Below are 22,424 nucleotides of genomic sequence, written 5' to 3'. Positions count from 1 at the left end.
GAAGGTCAAAGGTATTTTTTGTCATTCTTAAGTAATCATAAAATTTATCACGATAAAGTCTTGCATCTCTGTGCAAACGATGGAATTCTCTGAAAGTACCGTAATTCGTTCTTCATTAAATTCATGAACCCACTTTCGATTCTTTTTATTTTAAATTTTAGGTAACTGTTATCCATCAGTAAACTGTTTCTAGTGTACTTGGATAACGGCATTAGTTTGTGAGGACCCTAAAGCGCCTCGCAACAAACTAAGCTGAGAGCATGGCGTAGAGTTTTCGGTGTGAACAGCAAGCACGCCTTGCGCTATGCATAGCATTTCACGCTACACGCGACACACTATGCGAAGCGCGCTCGGTGTGCACGCGGCCTAAGTGCAGAAAGCTACCACTCCACGTTCCGGAACGCGCGTTCTGTTATGACGCGGAGCGGATACATTTCGAGTTGAAATTACTCTGTAACATACTATTGTTTTAAAATGTAAAGGCAGTTTCGAATTAAAAGTCTGAATTTCGGTAATGGGGCCGACATTGTACTTCGAATTACGAATTATCCGTATTTCGAATTAAACAATTGAAATAACGTGCAAAACTGTATCTCATGTTTCCGGGAACGAGAGCTTCTTCGAATTAGGCGGGATTTTGAATTAACCGATTTCGAATTATCGAGGTTCTACTGTATTCTTTAACCCCAAACAGCTGTGACTGTAGAGGTTATAGTAATCTTAAATTATAATTTTCAAACTTTGCTCTGCATATTCTGTAGGTAGTTATAATTTTTATACTTATTATTGTCGGTTCTAAGTTCTAACTTTTGTGCTGATGGTAAAAATGGAAGAATATTAAGATTAGGATGTGGGCTGTTCCAACACAAGCCTGTATAAAGCCTAGGATTTATTTGCTTTACAACTTTTACTTAGTAGAATTATTATTTTATTTCTTCCCCAAGATTACAGTTTACAAACCAGGTAACTCCCCCGTCACCTGGCTAAGGCTTTGGCATGGACCAAATCAACAAGAATCCATAATCTCTAATAGTGGAAAATTACAGTAGCTTAACTGTTAAGGTGAATTAGTGTGTCAACGGTAACATTCCTCTGACAAACCCGCTTTACATGTACAGTTGCACATCACATTTTCACTCCCTTTGTTCAAGACAACATTAACTTTGTGGGGTTTTGAATCGATGCGGGATGATTGTAAACACAACGCTACAACACCAGTTTCATCTTCTGTTTCAAACTTTTTACCTACACATTAGTGTTGGCTGCTGAATGCATGATTCGAAGCAGTGTATCGATTCATTCAAGTGTCCGAGTGAATCGATTCACAGGAACGACGAGCTCACGGCACACGATTCGGCTTACTCCCAGCGGACAGTGCTGAGTGGCGCACTCACTGGACGTTGACGGGGAGCCGAGCTTCCGCTGCAGCGAGACAGTGAATCATGGTACATCAAAAGAATCTTGAACGAGCGTGGCTCAGTGAGACACATGATACACACGGCTCCTTATCGGCTCACTGGACACGCGGAGAACCGAGCTTCCACTGCAGCGAGACAGTGAATCATGGCACATCGAGAGAATCGTGAACGTGCGTGGCTCAGTGAGGCACATGACACACACGGCTCCTTATCGGCTCACTGGACACGCGGAGAGCCGAGCTTCCGCTGCAGCGAGACATACAGTGAGCCATGCTACACTGAAAGAATTGTATGCTACAATGGACTCTCGAGCTCAGCTCATTTGAAAATAATACCCATTTGCATTCACTGTCCTCTTCTTACAGGGAGGTTTAAATAATAGATGGATTTATTTGCAGTGTTAAAAAGGTAGTCACAACATAATTAGTATCTAGTAAGTAGGTAGGCTATTAGGTTATACTATTTATTAGTTTAATTAATCTCACTATTATAACTTAGTCGAAATTTGACAATTAAACTGGACTCTAGCCTGCCCTATTATTATGAGTCATGCTCATAACCACTCAAAAGTACCCATTTTATATTGGGAAGAACGGCTCAGTATTCTCTCAGTTCATATGTCACATCGTTCCATAAGACTTCAATCATATGTGGACAGATGCAACAACAGTATGTTGAATCAGAAAACCAGCGGGCTACTGTACATCTCGGGTAGCCTATACAAAATATGACGATTAAAAAAAATCCTCAGCTGATAGAAAAAACTTTTTTTTTAAAAAGGACTGAGCGAGTAGTCGAGCGGTTAATATCGCGTGGCTATGAGCTTGCATTCGGGGGATGGTGGGTTCGAATCCCACCGTCGGCAGCCGTTGAGATGGTTTTTCCGTAGTTTCCCCATTTTCACACCTTAATTCAGGCCATGGCTGCTACCTTTCTAATCCTAACCTTTCCCACCCTGCATCGCCGAAAACCTTCGATGTATTGGAGTAACTAGCATTTTTTCTAAGAAAGGAGTTCATAGTATGAAGACCAGATGGCAGCTGCGAGCACTGAATGCTGTTGCTGCTGTCTTACCAGCACATACTACACAGATGCAGTAGGAGCGGTGACCAATGAGCCGTGAATCGGATCACTGTATCGATTCAGTAACGTGAACGGAATCAAATGAATCGATTCAGTAAAATGAATCGAATGTCCCATCACTACTACACATATCAAGTAATTACGCTTGAATATTTCTTCCCCTTCCACTAAAGGACGCGTGAAATCTCCAACAACTCTCAACAGTTGCGCATACGACACCAAAGACATTTTGAACACTTAATAAATCCTACAGGCGCACACCCGATCACTGTCGTGTTTATTTCCCGTCACTATCTCGTTGCCATATTGGAAACAGCTGACCGTAAGCTCCTCCCCCGTTTCGGACGTCAATATGAATATTTCAAAATATTAGGCCTTTAATACTTCTTTGTCATTTACAATAATTGAAGCTAAAATATGTAATATGAAATCCTCGTCATTTGTACATAAACTTGCATGCTATAAACAGCCTTAAACTTTCGGATTCTTGTTGAGTCATTTATTTAGTCACACTGCGGGTAACCTATATGAAAACACCAATCATGCAACGATGTTCTGATGTCTTAATTGATCATCCTACCAAGTTTCATTTAAATCTACACATCACGTTCCAATTAAAACTCGAGCAAGAATTTACTGTCAGTAAATACCGGTATGAAAATATTATTTCACGGCAGAACGGTAATCACCATTGAGTTCCGGATGTCTTAGCTCATAATTAGGGTGAGGATTTTGTCATAAACACCTATTTTTATCCTCAATCCAGAATCGTATGCTTATAAATCTAAAATCTGTTTCAGTCTATTTTCAAAGGAAATACATGGATTTTATAGTGCTAATAAATGCCTATTTCGTGCATTAGTGCCTATTTTAAAGATATTCGCATGTTAAGTGCCTAAAACGACACATATTAAGTTTTTAAATCGTATTTTTCCACCCATCTCTACTTTGTTAGTTTTCTTGACCAGATAGCCACTGAAAAAAGCAGGTATTGTTTGCAGGTAGCTACCAAAGACAGGCACTTAAATGAGATTAAGAGGACAACAGTGTTCTCTCTGTCTTCTGATTCTGCTTGGAGCGAGGTGGCGTTGAATCTGCACCCTGCTGTGGGGGAGGTGGGGGTAGAGAGAAAATGCACGGTGGAAAGAGCTGTTTACACATCAGTTTACTCGTCTTGTGCTAAGCTGCAAGTAATTTTGGAATTACTGGACTCGTAAATATATTTGTTAAAGCCAGATTGTTAGTGGACCACATACATTGGTGTTAATATACTGTAGCTGAAGGTGTCAGGGAGGAAATAGCGGGCGGTGCTTTCAATTCTCTAAACAAAGTGCAATAAATTCTCAAGCAAATGCCGAAGGACAAATCATGCAGATCTATTCTGTATTGGCAGTGTATTAGTGCAGTTATTTTAGGAAGTGTAACACATATTACACTGTATAAATTAGGTAAGTGAAATTTTATGAAATTCTGCAGGTAGTGGACAGTTTTGATGAAGATAGAGTAAGCATTATAGAAGCTAAGGCTGCACTGGCAAACCCAAAGATTTTCAGTGGTCTCTCATACATTTCTTCAAATTTGGAACAGCTACCTTCCAAAATAAAGCAGCTGGAAGACAGAGAAATTCCTCTTGTGAATGTCATAGGGATTGTTCGTGAGGTGGAGGTGACAATGGTTAACCTTAATGGACCGATAGGAGCTAAGATCAATGCCAAATTTCATAGCATAATGCAGAGGAATCCCGGCTGGAAGGATGCTCTGGCCATCGCTGCTGTTCTTGCAGGGAACGATGCAGCACCACCACTACCAGGTTTCATCCCAGCAGACCTAGCTGCTTTTACATACTGTCTCCTGACCTCATGTGAAGTGGAAAGTTCATTTTCACAATTTAAAAATATATTAACTGACAACAGGCAAAGATTTAATGTGCAAAATTTGGAACAATATCTGGTTGTCCACTGTAACACGTGCTAAGATTCGTTTGAAGTGTCCTGTTCACATAATTATTGTCTGTAAGAGATAAATATCTTCAATTGTATTATTAATAATTATAATAAATAATAATAATAATAATTATTATTATTATTACTTTTACCTTTTCATGATTTTGGTGGTCACTTGTTCCTTAGCGTAAACGAAGTGGCATGATTCACATATACTGAGTAATTTTAAATGATAAGCAGATGGTATATTTGGGTTGGTTTTTAGTGCCTATTTTTGCCATTTTAAAGCATATATTGCAATTTTTAAGTGCATATTTGCCTGCCTATTTTGGGTATTTTTAGTGCCTATAAATACTCACCTTACTCATAATGTTACTAATTTTCATTGCAATTCGTCCGGTCCAAATCAAAAAACTCCTTTGTTAGTTATATTCGTTTATGTATATGGATAGCATTTTGTATTATTTCCATTTTTGAAAGTTCGAAATTTAAACAATTTATGCAACAGTATATAGGTATTGGTTGTATATTATATACCAGGTGAGTTGGCCATGCGGTTAGGGGCGCGCGGCTGTGAGCTTACATCCGGGAAGTAGTGGGTTCAAGCCCCACTGTCGGCAACCCTGAATATCGTTTTTCATGGTTTCCCATTTTCACACCAGGCAAATGCTGGGACTGTACCTTAATTAAGGCCACGGTCGCTTCCATCCCACTCTTAAACCTATCCCGTCGTCGCCGTAAGACCTATCTGTGTCAGTGCGACATAAAACAAATTGTGAAAAAGTACATTATATGCAGAAACACCCCTAGCTATGCACAGGTATGATCAATAAACTCTTCATATTCGTGAAGAATGAAGTACGAAGCGTGTTTAAAAAGTGTTTGACTTGCAATGACCGCAGAAAATTATGCATTTGAATATGGATCCTAAATGTGATGATAAATACAATGTAACTTATTACACAATATCTTGAAGGAAATTTACAAGAAAAGAAACTTTAAATCAGTCGTTCCCAAGCTGCGGTGCAAGTATACCAAGTGTACGAGCCACTACGTTTATGTAAGTCTAGAAAGAATTGAAATAATAGCTGTAGTGATTATTGAATATTGATTAATACAAAAGGTATAGTTTGCAGAATAGGCTCCCAAGTGAAACACAAGTGAAGAAGAAAAGTCTGTCAAGAACTATTCTAAATGAAAAAAATATTGGTGGGTGTTCCATTTCGGTTGTTCTTGTTTGTTCTGCTCTCTTCTTCCTTTCACGTAAAAGATTTTCCATTTGCAGTTGCAAAACCTGTTTTTGCACTGAAATGAGTTCTATTTTTTCGAGAACACACTGTCGCTTTTCAATCTTTTTCGTTTGTAAGTCTAACACTTTCATCTGTTCCAACGAAACCACTCTTTGTGGGGAAATGTGCTCTGTAGGATACAATGTAATAATAAAAAGTGTTATTGGTTTTTCGTCCTACCAACTACTGAGTATTGTTTTTAGAGAAGCTGTGTACTTTAGTAAAAAATATCTTATTTGAAATATGATATATATTGCATGCCACACACGGAGAAAGGATAATTTATACGAACTAATCTATTAAAAGTAACACACCTTAAATGGAAGAAATTACATGAATGACGCTTAAACTATCGAATCGCTACTTCTCCTTGGCACCACCCAGAGTGCTGTAGCAGCCATGTTAGCCTCTCTATAGTCCTTTTTCTAGCTCGTGTATAATTCAATGCAACACTGTGCAACACGGAATAACGCAATGTGAGACTGTGTAGAAAATTACTTACATTGTAAATAGGCTATTGGAGACTCTCGAAATAACGAAAAATCATGTTGTGCCATATTCTTCTAGAAGCCTGGCTAGGCAACCTATATTAAAAGAGGCAGTTTTGAGGGTTGAGTACAGTTGTTGTGAGTGCAAGTCTTTAATCGAGTATGTGATTGGTAGTATGTTCACATGCTACTGTGGCAGTCTTCCTCTACTTCTTCGTAGTAGTATTTTGTTGCAAGATTGCAGTTTATTAGTGCATGTGTGTGTAATATGTAAATAAAATAGTGTACACAACTGACAGCATTTTGTGTGCATCTTTGTGGTAACAAAAAAATGTCCAAAACAAAGTTAAAGCCACTGAAAACTGGAAATCAGCACAGAAATCATGACAATCATAAATTATGATTATGATGTGTCCGTAATTTTCAGCAGATCCACTTCAAGTGTATACCTTACCTTAGGTGGTTTATAAACTACTACTATTAACACTTTCTGGAGGTTGAGAACCACCTCAGTACGTGGGATGTTGTCAGGAGAAGATTTACAGATGATTTTTCTCTTAATGTCGCCCCTACAGTACACTGACACACCGCCTCCACGTTTACGTGCACAGTCATGCCTATGTAAAATAGAGTATGTCTGTCTATTTCTACAAGTGCAGAACTGATACTTTTGCTCAGCCTGATTAAATGCATATTCGTATTAGTAATTAGGGAACGGACTTCACAAAAGGAACTTAAAAGTGAAGACAGTTAATGTGGCAACATTGCAGGGTTCTAAGAAACTGTGAAAAAGCACATTTCTGCAGGCTCAGGTTGGGGTAGGGGGGCTACTGGGTTGTCATCATGGAACACACCCAGGTCAATGACATTCAGGAATTAGTCACCTGCTACAGGTACAGGCTCATTAGTCTTAGCCGTTATCATGCATAACTGAACACTTACCAAGAATTTTCCAGATACATTCGCTGGCTCTGGACACACACAAGGACACGCGCACGCACAGAAACTTAAAACCTTAATTCACTGTTACATCTGCTGAGTTTAGAGCTCTGTTAAATTCATCTGCTGTTGCCGTCGTCGGCCACTAATCGTATCCGAGTGTATGTTTTTCACTTGCAATTCATGCACAGTCCGTTTTGTGTTAATGACGTTGATGACTCATCAGGCCAATTCTTGCATAGAACATGCGGTCACATTTGGCACACCTGAGAGAATTGGGTGGACATGATTGAGTTTGTCTGAGTTTTCTTCTAAGACTAGCCTCTGTTTGCAGTCTTCGACGCTCAGTTTCAAACTGCTATACAGCAGTGGATGTGACTGCGCACCAGCGAGGGCGATCTTCAGCAAGTGTGTGACAATTACTGGGGCCAACATTTGTGCTCTTCAAGGTTTTTTTGAGCTGATCCTTGTAGCGTTTCAGAGGTGCACCACATGGTCTCCTGCCAGAACAGAGTTCATCGTATAGTATCTGTTGGGGTAGCCTATTGTTATCCATGCATTGGACATGACCAGTCCATCTAAGCTGGTGATCTATGATGGAAGCTTCTATACTGTTCATCTGTGCCCTTTCAAGTACTACAACATTGGAGACAATCCTCCCATTTGATATTCATAATGATCCTAAGCTTCTGCAGGTCACAGCACAGCAGTATAGAGTCCATGTTACACATCCATACAATAAAGACGACAGATTGGTACACCATTTAGGTCTTTATTAGAAAAGACTTTGCAGAATAGACGTCCAAAAGCACAATGAACAACTCATATTCGAGACGAGAGAATACTCCCATGGTAGGGAAAGAAGTTCCAGAGATGCATCTGAGATGGTAATGTTGAAGTCTGGCAAACTGGTTCCTGGAGCAGGTTGTGCTAAAACCTTAGTTTTCTGAATGTTGATAGACAGGCCAAAATACTCATAAGCAGTCTTAAAGCAATCGGCTGACAATTGCAAGTCCTCTGGAGAATGACCTCGAGTAGCATTGTCATCTGCATATTGCAGTTCAGTAACCCAGGTCTTTTAGAGCGGAGTCTTGACTGATTAAAAATCCCTCCATCAAGTCTGTAACTAATTTCTACACCTGAACTGTTGTCAGATGTCTCATAAAGCATAGATGTCAGGTACAAGGCAAACAGTATAGGTGCAAGCACAACCTTGCTTTAGTCCATTAGTACTAGGAAATTCTTCTGACACACTGTTTTGATAGAGAACCTGACCCAACCATATTATCATGAAGAGCCCGGACGAGTCCAACAAAATATTCGGGGCAGCCAAACTGCCTTAACACCGTCCACATAGCATCTCTAGGCACCTTTTCCAGGTCATAAAACACCAAGAACAAGGGTTTCTGTCGTTCTCTGCATTTTTCCTGCAACTGTCTTGCGTAGAAGATCATGTCAGTGGTACTCCTGGATGTGCGAAACCCACACTGCGATTCGGGGAGTAACTTTTCAGATAGAGTTTGAAGCCAACTCAAGAGGATCCTGGTGAATATTTTACCGACTATAGACAGCAGGGATATGCCACTGTAGTTACCACAAATGCTTCGATCGGCCTTTTTGAAGATCAAAATCAAATCAAGCTCTCTTTATTTGCAAATGAGGTGTCTACCTCGGTGGCAAATGGTACACTAAAATACGTTATTGTCAAGCACTAAATATTAAATTAACAAGAGAAGAAAATTTTCCTATAATACAATATTATACAATTTACGCTAACAATTTTTTCTATTAAACATACAGCTCATCCTTAATAAATTTATATTGTTTACAAAATTCTACTTATAATATCTCCTGCACTACTTACAAATATAGTCAACTGATATACAGTATGTGGAATTACTTCAAATGATACAAATGATACTATACAACTGGTATAAGATTAAACTTTACACTGCATTTATTTACTTTTTTTCTTTTTTTTAACCCATTCTGGAACCTAAGTAGCATAACGACCTGCTGCGTCTTAACCAGAGCCCCTTTTGCCACCACTTTTCAGAGTTCCTGAAGGGCATTCACAGCTACCGTAGCGGTCCCAGGGCCCTCGAAGTCTCCACTGTACTTCACCCCTACAGGCAGTCCCCTACTGTGAATTGTGAACATGATAGATTTCTTCATATTGGCAGGTATGTTTCTGGTTTCCCATATCCTTAGGATCAGAGAGAAGAGCCTCGTTTTGAGAGGTAGGCCTCCTTTAAGAATTAGTTCTAAAGGAATATTGTCCGGTCCAGGAGCCTTTCTAGGTTTGAGGTTGAGAAGAGCTTTCTTATATTCATGAAAGTTTGGTGGCATTGACATCCAAGGTTGCATAGGATGCTGTGAGACATGCTGAAGAAAATTTTCAGCAGCAGTGCAACTGCGATTTAAAAGTAAAATGAAGTGCTCTTTCTAGCGTCTCAGAATGTCTTGATTGTCTGTAATAATGGTGGTGTTGTCGGCAGCTTTCAAATTTCCCAATGAAGCTCGAACAGGTCCATTAATCTGTTTTAGTCCAGCATAGAAATTTCACAGGTCCCTGGCATCTGACAAGTTTTGTAGTTTTTTGGCTTTTTGTTGCCAACAGTTGTTCTTTATTTCCCTAATTTTGGTCTGACATTTCTGCTTCCGCTCTTGAAAATGTGATCTCTTCAACTGAGAAGATGGATCTTCGCATTGATATTGTTGATTATGGCTCCATTATTATCATCAAACCAGTCTTGTCTTTTCCTTTTCTCAAAGCCAATAGCACATTCTGCTGATTACTTGATATTCTTTTGTATGATCCATTCACAATCTACGTTATTATTGTTGACTGGGTTGTGTGACAAGTGGTTTAAAATTGAATTCTGGGATTCAGAGGCAACAGCCTCATTCTGAAGTTTAACAGTGTTGATTTTCTTTTGGATGGATGCATGAGAATGACAAGTGGTTTCTGATGGATAGTAGTCCTGAGTCGACTAAGCAGAAGTTTATGGTCTGTCCAACAGTCATCAATGTTTCCAACAGTCTTTGTAAAAATATCTCTTCTGTCGTGCTGCCTGGTAATGACATAGTCAATGAGGTGCCAGTGCTTGAATCGAGGGTGCAACCATGTAGTTTTGAAGCGGTTGGAAATTCGGATTTGTGTATTTGTGATAAACAGTTCATGTTCAGCACACCGGCCAAGTAGTAATAGCCCATCTGAATTGCAATTTCCAACACCTTGATTTCCCATGACATCTTCCCATAGCCGGTTATCATTACCCACTCTAGCGTTGAAGTCGCCAAGCAATAAGATCTGTTGCAGATATCTTGGTGAGAACTGTGTTCAGATGTTGGTAGATATATATATATTTTTTTTTTTACCTTCCTCTTCTTTTAAAGTAGGAGCGTATGTGGGGTGGAGATGTACAGTGGTACAGTGGAGATGGCAGAAGAGGCAGCCCAGGTACTGGAGATTAATACAAGAACAAAAATGCCCTACGGTTAAGCAGGCGGAAGAGGAACCAATATAATAACCCTGGTTCCTAATGGCTGTGCTGGTAGAAGAGGCTATGCCAGACGGACTGGCTACAAAGGCGCAACTCAAGTTTTGTGGAGTCTGCGGCAGTTCGTTGCAGTTCCGGTGCTTGATTCTGCATGTCTCATGCTATATGTGCCACGGTGAATGGCTCTGGTATCGTAGCCACTTCCTGGCAAATTGTAGTCCACCTTTAAAAAAGTCACGCCAATGGCAATTTCACCTGCTATTCAAAAATCCAACGGCGATGGGATAAGGATGGTGAGAGCAGGTTTTGGGTGAAACTGGGAGCTTCTAGTCTGGACCTGCACGTTGGCGATAGATGTGTGATGGTCGCCTTCCTGAGAACTTGTGACTACTTAGGGATCCGGTCCTGCAGCTATGACTGGGCAGGCCAATTTAGGATCACCACTGCTCACCCCAAAGTGGGAAGGCCCTAGAAAATGTGGGCTCAATATCGGTAGTCACATTCAAACCCGTCTGGGAAACTGCACTCAGAGGGTCGCCGCAATTCATGCGGTCAAAATCAATTGCAAATGAAGAACACAATTTTAACTGTAGGCACATGGAATGTCAGAATGCTACTTGACCTGAAGGACAATAATAGGCCCGAAAGAAGGACAGCTCTTATTACCCATGAGCTAGTAAGGCTAAACATTGACATTGCTGTTCTGAGCGAAACAAGACTATCAGGTGAATATCGAATTAGAGAAGCAAGTAGCGGAAAGGAAGGGAGGAAGGAGAAAATCGTATTCATCGTGTTGGTTTTGCAGTCAAGACAAAGTTAGTGTATGAACATCAACTCACACCAATTGCAGCAAATGAAAGGTTTATGACCCTGAGCATGCCTCTTTCTAAGGATAGTGCCATTACATTCATTTCCCCCTATGCTCACCCAATGTACTAATATATTATTTTCTTCCATTATTTAGTAGCACTACTATATGTCCTTCGACGGTCCATTTCCGCTTATGGCCTAGGATATCCCTAGCTCTGTTTAGTATCTGCTTCCGGACAATGGTCAGTGATTCAAATAATAAGTTAGAGCCTTTGAGAAGTTTTGTCACTCCCCAAACGTGATTACAATCTTGAAACCTCAGAAATTTTAGTATAATCAGTCGTCATTATGGCTTCAGCCATTGTTTGTTTTCGCTTACCAAGCATGTGGCAGTGGCTAATGTCTCCTAATGAAATGTCCAGTTGTAACTTTTCCTTGATAAAAGTGCAACTTTCTTTTTACACGTCCTCATCAGGTTCCTCAGCAATGCTATACAGTAAGAGACAGTTACGAGGGCTGCACTGAACAAAATTGTCAATTTTTCTGTAACGGGTTAGAGTCTCGTTGATCGTAGATATCTTCGTCCTTAGTTCAGCTTAGACCTTGTAGATTTCGAAGTTGGCAGCCTAGCTCAGTATTTCTCGGTGTGGGTTGGCAGTACTGGCGCTGCTATCAGGCGAGCTTTGACTTTCAAATAGTTATTTAATTCACTTCTTTAAGTGTCATATTTTTGTGATATTTTTCAACTAGAACATTACACAGATGGATCATACATGCGGTTGTTCTTGCTGTTTTTGCAGGACATAAGGAAGAGCAATTTACACTCGCACTACACTGACCGTGCCATTCTATCCACTTATTTTAAGCAGACATTTTTCTGCCAAACTGCTGAGAATCAAATTTTCCGTTCAAATCCATGTTTTTCTTTGATACTTGGTAATATGAATGTTCCTCACACCTCTCGTCTCCATAATTTCCTTCCAATGAATTTGCTTCATTCTAAACCATTCTTTTTCTTTCACTCAGCATCTCTGCTTTTTCTCTGAGTTTAATCTCTTTTGATCTTGTCGTTGTCAGTGGAATTTTAATTTATTTGTATTTTGGATGACCTAATGTTGGTCATAATGATATTATCTTCATCTTCCTCTGTATCAAAATACTGTCCATAGCGTATTAAGTCCGAATCTAGGTCACTGTTACCTTCTTCAAAATCGCCATCTTGTACATCATAGTCGGGAGGTTCAACGAGAATATTTCTTCTTCCATGAGATTTTCTGAATCCTTATAAAATTAAAAAACTTAAAAAATAAAGAAACAGCATCCACACAACTACTAAGCAAAATATTTCACTTTATGTAATTCAACATAAACTGTACAGTGATATTTAGCAGCGAAGTGTCCTGTAAAGCATTACTTTGTCAATTTATGTATTTGGCTGTACGTGGCTGAAGATGTTGATAATATACGAAAAATGTACCACTTTTAACCATTAAGTTGCCTTAAGCAATCACTGTATCGACTAGGTGGAAAATAAATAAATAGTTGTGAATCTACTACCATTCTCTCAGCTAGCAGGAAGGAGGAGCGAACAGACGTACATGGGGATAGAATAAAGGGAAGACGAGCTCTACCGTTCATAAGACTGTGGCTCTGAAATGTGTCACTTGTTTCAGTATCGTCCGTCAGATCTGACCGCCAAGTACTGAACAATTGAGTCCAGATACCTATGCAGAGTCACCCCTTCGATACGAGATAAGAGAGACCCGGGAATGATTACCGAGAGAAAGCATAAAGAAGAGTTCACAGACTGAGTTAAGTCTAAAACCCCACATCGTGAGATGTGAATAACAACCATTCAATTTCTTATGAATTTACGCCTGCATTCACCAACAGCAATTATTAAACCTCCCTCCTGTATTTGCCACTGGGTTTCCAAAATTACTCATTTCAATGTGCTTTTAAAGCTCAACACTTTCATACATTGCCATTACCAAAGTAAACAAATTTATGAGCAAGTTCAGTGCAGTTTGATGTTTGTAAATGATGTCTTGTATTGAGCAAAGGCGCAGAAAAAAGCCTACTGTGACTAACCAACGCAAGTATTGAAATTACTGGCAGAAAATAGATTGTCTAACAACACAAGTAAAAAATGTTTAGTGGGAAAAAATTGCAATCACATTTAATTAAAATAGTTTTGTACAATTTTGTAAGTAATTCATATCCGTCGTCGTTATGCTTAATATTAGATATTACAGTTACTAATTTACCAGCCAATCTTTCTCTGGTCATAATCCTACTTAACCTAGAAAATATAGTCCGCTGATATCTCACATCCCGAATGACCTACCTTGAGCTCTGGATTTTCAAGCAGCCCACTGCAGAGAACACCAATGTACAACTTCCTCTCGTGAACCATCGCTTCTCTACTCACTAGCAAATCAGCAGTACTCAAAGGCTGGCTAGTGTCCACATCATTCGACTTTTGTGGAATGATCTCTTCGTCACTGTCTGTCTCTTTGTGATGACTTGTCTCTGCAACTGAGAATACATCATCATTTGTATCACAATATAATAGCCTGAAGGAAGCAGAATGGCCACAATGGCTCAAGTAGAGAGCATGAAGGCATAGCCTACCATGCCAGGTAGCAAGTGGCCCTCTAAACACAACATCGACCCTGTACCAGTAACTGTGTACTGATGTGGCGAAAGGTTGAATGGCAGGCTGTCAATCACACCCTCTCTCTTCTACCCTGGCACTTGCTGCAATTGGGTGAAGTCCAAGAAGCAGTGGACCTATTCTATGATTGGTCTCGTGCTGTGATCCGTGACCTTGTTGCCACTCGTAAAAAATCTGCCAGATGTGCACCCTGGACGAAAAGTGACACCAAAATTGCAGAAATTAATAAAACGAAAACCTGGAAAGACTGGAAAAGGTCACCTTCTGAAGGCAGGTATAAAACATTTTCTGACTTTCGCAAACACCATAAACAATTTCTAAAATGGGATTACCAGGACCACATAAACTCTGCCTGCCTAGAAGTGAGAAGTAATAGCAAAAGATTCTGGTCTCTGATAAACAGCAGGAAAAATACAAAGCATGTGCCAGACACAGTGACTTGGGGTGATAATTTAGCCAGTGGTAGTAATAGACCGGAAATTTTCAACGATTACTTTGGGGCAAATTTTGTTGCACCTGTTCAATTCTAGATTTTCCGTGTAATGATTCTGTTCCTTCTCATACTCTCAGTAATCTTTCCACCTCTGAGTCCGAAGTCTATTCTTTACTTTCCTCCCTGCCAGAAAATAAACCTACTGGTCCGGATGGTCTCAGTCCTGTCTTCCTACGACTCTTGCCCATCCTATTGCTGTTATATTTAACCGTTGCTTCTCAGCCGGCTACTTTCCTGACGACTGGAAAATCGCTAACATCACTCCGGTTTTTAAAAGTGGAAAGAGATCTGATGTCAGAAACTATCATCCGATTTCTATACTACCCACACTGTCACTCATCTGTGAAAACATTATCCACCAGCGTCTTCTTTCTTTCACACTTCCTTATGTATCGCCCCAGCAGCATGGTTTTCTTCCTGGCAGCTCCTGCCTAACCAATCTGGCTGTTCTTCTCCATCGTGCAACATCTGCTCTTAATGCCAGCTCTCAGCTTGACGTGTGCTACATTGATATTGCAAAGGCTTTTGATACCGTAGACCATGCACTTCTTTCCTATAAACTCTCAGAACGTTTTAATATCCATAGTCGCTTCCTAACACTCCTGCAGAGCTTCCTCAATGCCAGAACTCAGCGTGTGGTTCTTGATGGGTTCAGTTCGACTCTTGTTATGGTACATTCTGGCATCCCACAGGGCAGTGTCCTAGGTCCGCTTCTTTTTGTCTTATTTATTGATGATCTCATTAATACTGTATACTCCGTTTCTTGTGAAATTCTATTTGCAGATGACTGTAAAATATTCAAACAAATCAATTCCTTATCAGACGTAAACTCCTTACAGAGTGGGCATAACTCACTCTCTGAATGGTGCTCCACGTGGCGATATAAGCCTAATCCTACCAAGTGTTCCTCTATTTCGATCACACTTTGTAAATCCCCTATTCTTAGTAAATACTCCCTTCTCGGTAACCCGTTCCCAACTCAAACAGAACAAAATGACTCAGGAGTGTTGTTTGACAGTAAATTGTTATTTGTCCCCCATATACAAAAGATAACCTCACGAGCAATGTCACTTCTTGGTTTGTTGTATACATTTTCTGACATCACAGATATCAAATTTCTGTAAAATATTTTCACCGCCTTGTCAATACATGTTTCGAGAGCAGTGCCAAACATTAATTGATCCTCGGACTAAGGTACAATGGTATAATATAACAAGTATCTATGAATTTTGAAAATTGTTACAACAATTTCTCTTAGTTTCACCTTTCCTATTTACTATGTCATTTGTTGCAGATTTTACTGGAAATTTCCTAACTAATGTAATCTATTAAATTAATCTCTATTTGTTAATTTATGTCCTTATTTACATCTGAAAGAATAATTATTTCTTCTTGTCTAAATTTAACATTTACTTGTCATTTAGTGGAAATCCTTAAATAAATCAATTTGTAAAATAATAGATAACATCTATAAATAGTCTTTATCCTAAAATCGTAAAATCATAAATAATAAATATCAATTCGTAAAATAATAAATAAATAACATCTATAAAATTATTTATCCTTTAAAATGTTTCTGCCCTCTTCTTTCTTCTTAAAGTCTGCTATAATTTTCTAGACCTCTCATATCAGAATATCTTCTCTTAATCTTGTCCAATTCCTTAAATAAATAAACCAAACTAACTAACTTTAGAGACCTTTTGCAAAAGAGACGGCTACTCAGATGTCTGGAGAAATGATTTAGGCCTACTTACTTCATTCCACCTAATTTGTCCAAAAATTAAAATGATGTGATACTGGTCTGAACCCAAACAATATGTCCTCCTTCCTTCCTTGTTGTCAATCTGCTACTCTGCTACTGGTCACACAACGATCATGCTGGTCGCTTTCTAACCGTCAAACTCCTTTAAATAATAATAAACCAAAAAATTGATCTTTAGCGATGTGTTCATAAAAGAACGATATCTCAGATATTTAGAGAAATTTGTATTTACTTACTTCAGCTCGACTGGTTGCCAAAATTTAACCTTGACCGAAGTATTTTTGTACTAGTTTGAATAAACTAACTTGTTCTGCTCTCTGCTGTCAATGACCTTGTTAGGCTCGCTGCTACCTGTCGTTGTGCTGCCGGTTTGTAATGTACTTGTGACCGGAACTATTTCTTTCGCTCCTTCTTTCTCTCTCTTGTATGCCAATCGGTACATTGCATTTTCTTCATTCAGTGGTTCGTTTAAGTTATTTTCATTATCGTTCCTCTGGTCAATATATATATATATATTTTCTCTAAAGCATCCATTAATTTTCCTTTTGTTGTCGTGTGCAATATTTCCATATCTTTGTCTACTTCCGTAAAATTATGTTTGTGTTCTTCCATGTGTTCTCCCATTGCTGAGAATCTCCTGTGTCTCACCGCATTCATGTGCTCCTTGTATCTTGTCTCTAAACTCTTCCCGGATTGTCCAATGTATTTTTTCCCACAATTTTGGCATTTGATACAATATACTCCTGACTTATTAAACCTGTCGGATCTATTAACCTTATGCGAATTAAATAAAATTCTCTTATTATTATTGTTCGTCTTAAACGCCACGTCAATGCCCTTTTTATTAAATATCTTTTTTATTCCGTATGAGTGTCTATTATGAAATGTTATTGCCACTACATTCTTTCTTTCTTTTCTTTTTCCGAGGTTGATTTCTGTTTATTTATTAATTTGTCCTTTATTTTATCTACGTGTTTCTTCGTATAACCATTTCTCTTCGCGATCTCATATATGGTGGTCATCTCTTTTTCGAACGCTTGTCTTTTTAAGGGAAATTTAAGTGCCCTGCTGATCATACTATAAAACGTTGCCTTTTTCTGTTGGCCTGGGTGATTGGAGTCCTTCTTAATAATAGTACTAGTAGTTGTTTCTTTCCTATAAACCTGATACTCTAATTCTCTATCATTTCTCGTTACTTTGACGTCCAAGTAGTTCAGTGAACAGAAATTTGAATATAAGTCAATACGGACCAACATGGTGAAAATAATCACAGATATCCACACCCTCCGAGCCTACTATGTATCTTGCATCCTACCGATTATTGAATTCGCGTCTCCCATTTGGTCTACCTCTTCACCCACTGATCTGAATCACATTGACCACGTGCAGTCATTCTTCTGTGCCATTGTTTAAGCCAGAGTATGTGAATGTCAAAATTTGAGCAGTAATCAGATACTGGATAAGTTAAACCTTCGCTCGTTATCTAGTCACAGGAAAGTAGCCGACCTTAGATTCCTATATAACGCTGTTAACGGTTTATTTCATTCTCCTGAACCTGCATCTTTCTTTTCCTTGCATGTTCCAACTCACAAAAGCAGAATTAATCCCCCCCTTCATATTCCGTATTCCCGCCTCTCTCTCATTCAAAGAAGTTTATTTATCCGCATACCAACCCTCCTTAACTCTTTTATCTTCTTTTAAAGCCAAGAATTTCATGTTTGGTCCGTACTGAATAGAGATTACAAAACAATAAGTTAAATTGTATTGAAAAGGTGGATCTTGTACAATTTAACTTATTGTTCTTTACCTTCTGACAGGAACTTGGACGTTTTTTTCTTTGTATGCCTCCTTTAATCGATTCTTCCTTAACTTAACCTAGTACGTTACTTATGTGTTACGTCTGTATTTATCTTACTGTGCCTTGCTATAAGTTCTTCTCTTCGTTTTACATCTAATCTTCAGTCTTCCTCGTTGTTTCTTTTGCATTTATGTTTTTTTGTTAATTGTTGTGTCTCTACAGTTATTTTCTTAGTTTTTAATTTTTTTCTATTTTTATCATTAGTAGTTTTTCCGTCATTGTTCTTACACTTATTTTGTTTGTGTTTGCCTTGTGCTACTCTATTACAGAACTCTGTAATTCGGCTTCTCACTGTTTTCATTCATTCATTCATTCATTCATTCAATAAATAAATAAATAAATAAATAAATAAATAAATAAATAAATAAATAAATAAATAAATAAATAAATAAATAAATGAATAAATGAATAAATGAATAAATGAATAAATAAATAAATAAATAAATAAATAAATAAATAAATAAATAAATAAATAAATAAATAAATAAATAAATAAATAAATAAATAAATAAATAAACAAACACATTTATATCACAATATAATACCATGAAGGAAGCAGATTGGCCACAATGGCTCAAGTAGACAGCATAAGGACAGCCTCCCATGCCAGGTAGCAAGTGGCCCCCTCTAACAGTTAAACACATCTGAAAACTGATGTAGAGTAGTATTATGGCGTATGCATATATATCATGCATTTCGAGTATGCATGGACTTGAAAATTATTTAAAGGTCGTTCGAAGCCCGATGGAATTGTACACGATTCATAAGAAGCGGGTTCTTACTAGTAGAAAAGCTGGCTATCAGAACTGCATCCTACTGCCATCTGTGAGTGCAGAAGTTCAGCGCTGCTCTGCCAATTATCGATCGAGTTCGACAATATGTGCGTAGTTGTTTTGTTTTTTCCTATTTGTTGTTGGACATCGTGAAGCCAAACTGTTGGAACTTGGTCGCAGATACTTGGTTTTTTTAAAAGAAACCCGATCAATAAGATGAAGACGGGCGAGATGTGGCCGATTTTCTCAGTTTAGCCCGTTCGTCAATATTTTCTTGCGGAAGAGATCTCTGTTAAGGGTATCTTCAGCTGAGATATGTAGCATTTGCAGGTCTTCTTTGGTGTTTCTAAACCAGGGAATTGTGGTTTTGGGGTTTGAATCAAAAAAGTGAAAGATTTCTTTAGTTAAATTTCTTCCGTCCATTCTTTTCAGATGACCGTAAAATCGTGCCTGTCTTTTTCTGATTGTGTCGGTAATTTTCTCTATTTTGCTGTAGACTTCCTTGTTGGATCTCTTTTGATGGATTCCATTTCTATACTTTGATCCCAAGATTACTCTCACAATTTTGCGTTCTCTTTTCTCCAGTTCTTCAAGGAGTCCTTTGTTGGCATTTAGAGACCGGGTTTCGGCTGCATATAGAACTACTGGCTTCAGAACTATTTCATAGTGACGTATCTTGGTATTTCGGGAAAGGCATTTTTTGTTGTAGATTGTGCGGGATGTTTGGTAGGCTATTTCCAGTTTGCGTACTCGGTCCCGAAGTGCTTCTTAGTCCAGTCCATTTTTCATGATGATCTCACCCAGGTATTTGAATTTGTCTACTCGGGTGATGTTCCCGTATTTTGTATGGAGTTTTGGTGGAGCCTCTTTGATGTTAGTCAGTACTTCTGTTTTCTCAAACGATATCTGCAAACCAGTTTGTTCAGCAATTTCCTTTAAAATTTCAACTTGAGCTCTAGCGGTTTCTATGTCGTTTGAGAGAACAGCAATATCATCGGCAAATGCTAAGCAGTCTGTTGCGATCCCCTTGGATTTGGTTCCTATTCTCAATGGACTGTAGTTGGTTTCCTGTAATCTCATCCGCCAGGTTCTGATGATCTTTTCAAGAACACAGTTGAAGAGTATCACCTTGTCCAACTCCTGTTTTGATGTCAAAGGAATGCGAAAGACATCCGTGGAACTTCACCTTGGATTTTGTATCGGTCAGGGTGGCTCTAATTAATGCCAGCAGTTTCAAATCAACTCCAAATTCATTTAAGATGTTTAGCAGGACTTCCCGGTCAATGGAGTCGTACGCTTTCTTAAAGTCCACAAAGACAGACGCATACTGCTTGGAGCTTAGTGTACAACATCTGATGATCATTTTGAGATTTTGGATCTGTTCAGCTGTTGAGCAACCTTTTCTGAACCCTCCTTGGTATTCACCTATTTGATGTTCGACTTGTGCTTCCAAACACTCCAGGATGGCAAGTGATAGAATTTTGTAAGTCACTGGTAGTTGTTGATGTTCTTCATGCTGCCTTTTTTGTGTAATGGATGGATCAAAGCTATTTTCCAATCTTCGGGTAGGGTCTCCTTGTTCCAAATTTCTTCTATTTGCTTTTGCAAGATGTCACCGGTTGGTGGGACAGAGAACTGAAACTACTGTGTGTTTGGAAATGTAAATTTTAATTTTTTTTATTTGTCTGAAGGATTTAATTTTTTTGCAACTCTGGACTCTACTGGAATTTTGTGTAACTGAAATATGTTTGTAAAATTTTTTTTTAATTATGGAAACATCAAGAAACATTGAACTGTATGAACATTTCAACATGCAAAAGTGTTCTGAAGTGATTTTTTTAAATGTAGTTTTTATGTAATCTGTTGTAAAATTTGTAAGGTGATTTATTTTGGAGCATCCTGTACCTGTACCACACGTGCGGTTTCCTATGATGAAATTTTGGTGTTGTAATCGTAATGTTCCAGAACTTGTGTAATTGCTAACAATGTTAAAATTACCATATATGGTAACGAGATTTCCTATTGGCAAAAGGTCCAGGAATCTAGGGTAAGTGTGATTTTATTGGTTGATTGTAATCGGGCCATTTCCGGTCTTCTTGCCGGCTTGGGAAAAATGATGCGTGAGCTCGGCGTCTTTTCCATCCGACCGCCCTAGCGAGCGTTCGCGCTCGAGGGCTACCCTCGGGAACTCCTGCCTTTCCGAGGTATGTGTTATTTCAGTGTTTTTGCAATGTTATTCTCAATGTTTTCCAGTCTCGTTTCATTTAGTTTAATTCCTTTTGTGTTTCATTATTTCTTCGCTTAATGTCATCTTAAAGGTTTATTTGATGAGTCCGAGTTTACCCTAGGTTCCAATTGCCGTAGTTTCTATTCTTTTATCCATTAAATACTTTCGGTTTAAACTATACCTTTAATGTAGCATCACCTTCTTCGTTAAATCAAATTGTATGTTAAGTTACTTAAGTATGTCTTGTTTCCGTGTCATGGAACTGTATTTGTAAAATTTTGTCATTTTTAATATAGTTGAGCCAGAGGGTGTTTCTTATAAGTCTTTTCTCCCCCATAACGTCATACGTTTCCATGGACCTCAGTAGGGCTTCCCAGCACGTTCCACTTCCTGTCTTAGTTGTCATTTTTAGACCTGTAAGTGTTCCCTGTATTTGGTTTATATGAATTTTCCGCCACTGCGTCATATTTGTACCTCCTTATTCCGATTAATTATTATTATTATTATTATTATTTATGGTAACCGTAATTGTCCCGAAAGAACGTTACATTTGATATCAGAGCGTGTGTTATGGAAAGGAGCGAAGGCTTACAATGATCATCCTCGGCTAACTTTTTTAAAATTAATTTTAAATTTTTTAAGTTTGAATATAGGTTGTAAGTGTTCCGTGTGTGTTCTTAATTCCCGCTTTGTTTTCGTGATTCTTGCGTGAGTTCATCTCACCACGTGTTTTCGTTCCGCGATGTGCAGTCTTGTGTTACGGTACTGTGTTTCTCTTGTAATTAACGGTTGGAGGAAATAGTGCGTCACTATTTGTAACAAGTTTTTGGTTTCGTTAATTTCAATAAATTTTCCTGTGTGGCAAGATTTTGCTTGACCACGTGTTTTGTAGTAAAGTGATATCTTCACATTTCGTGTGCTGTGTTCGCCTTCCGAAAGTCTTCTTTGATAAATTTCAATATGTTTGATTATGTCAAGTTTTTTTTTTCGATTCGTGTGTTTTCATCGTAACACCCGTGGGATTACTTGTGGCTTTAGGCTATGTCATTAAATTATGCTAAGTGCTGTACTTAAGTTATCTCCCAAACAGCTGAGTTGCGTATTGTGTTGAAAACAGATGATTGCTTGACTAACTTCCGAGATTATGAGCGCTCGATTCAA

At 38.6% G+C, this 22,424-nt stretch overlaps 1 protein-coding gene across 5 annotated transcripts in view; it reads right to left on the bottom strand.

Moving 5' to 3' along the window:
* The window catches only part of Noc3 (Nucleolar complex protein 3), a 504,473-nt gene that overhangs the window by 379,792 nt on the left and 102,257 nt on the right, over positions 1 to 22,424 (bottom strand). For all 5 annotated transcript variants that reach the window (XR_011018581.1, XR_011018582.1, XM_068228554.1 and 2 more), the window contains exon 4: positions 13,821 to 14,011. Coding sequence is in view for 3 of the 5 variants with exons in the window: in XM_068228554.1 (XP_068084655.1) it covers positions 13,821 to 14,011 (191 nt within the window). In the remaining 2 variants the exon portion in view is untranslated. The remainder of the gene's footprint in view (positions 1 to 13,820; positions 14,012 to 22,424) is intronic.

The sequence above is a fragment of the Anabrus simplex genome, chromosome 7, assembly GCF_040414725.1.
Source record: "Anabrus simplex isolate iqAnaSimp1 chromosome 7, ASM4041472v1, whole genome shotgun sequence".
Classification (NCBI taxonomy): Eukaryota; Metazoa; Arthropoda; class Insecta; order Orthoptera; family Tettigoniidae; genus Anabrus; species Anabrus simplex.
This window is presented reverse-complemented; position numbering and strand designations above follow the sequence as displayed.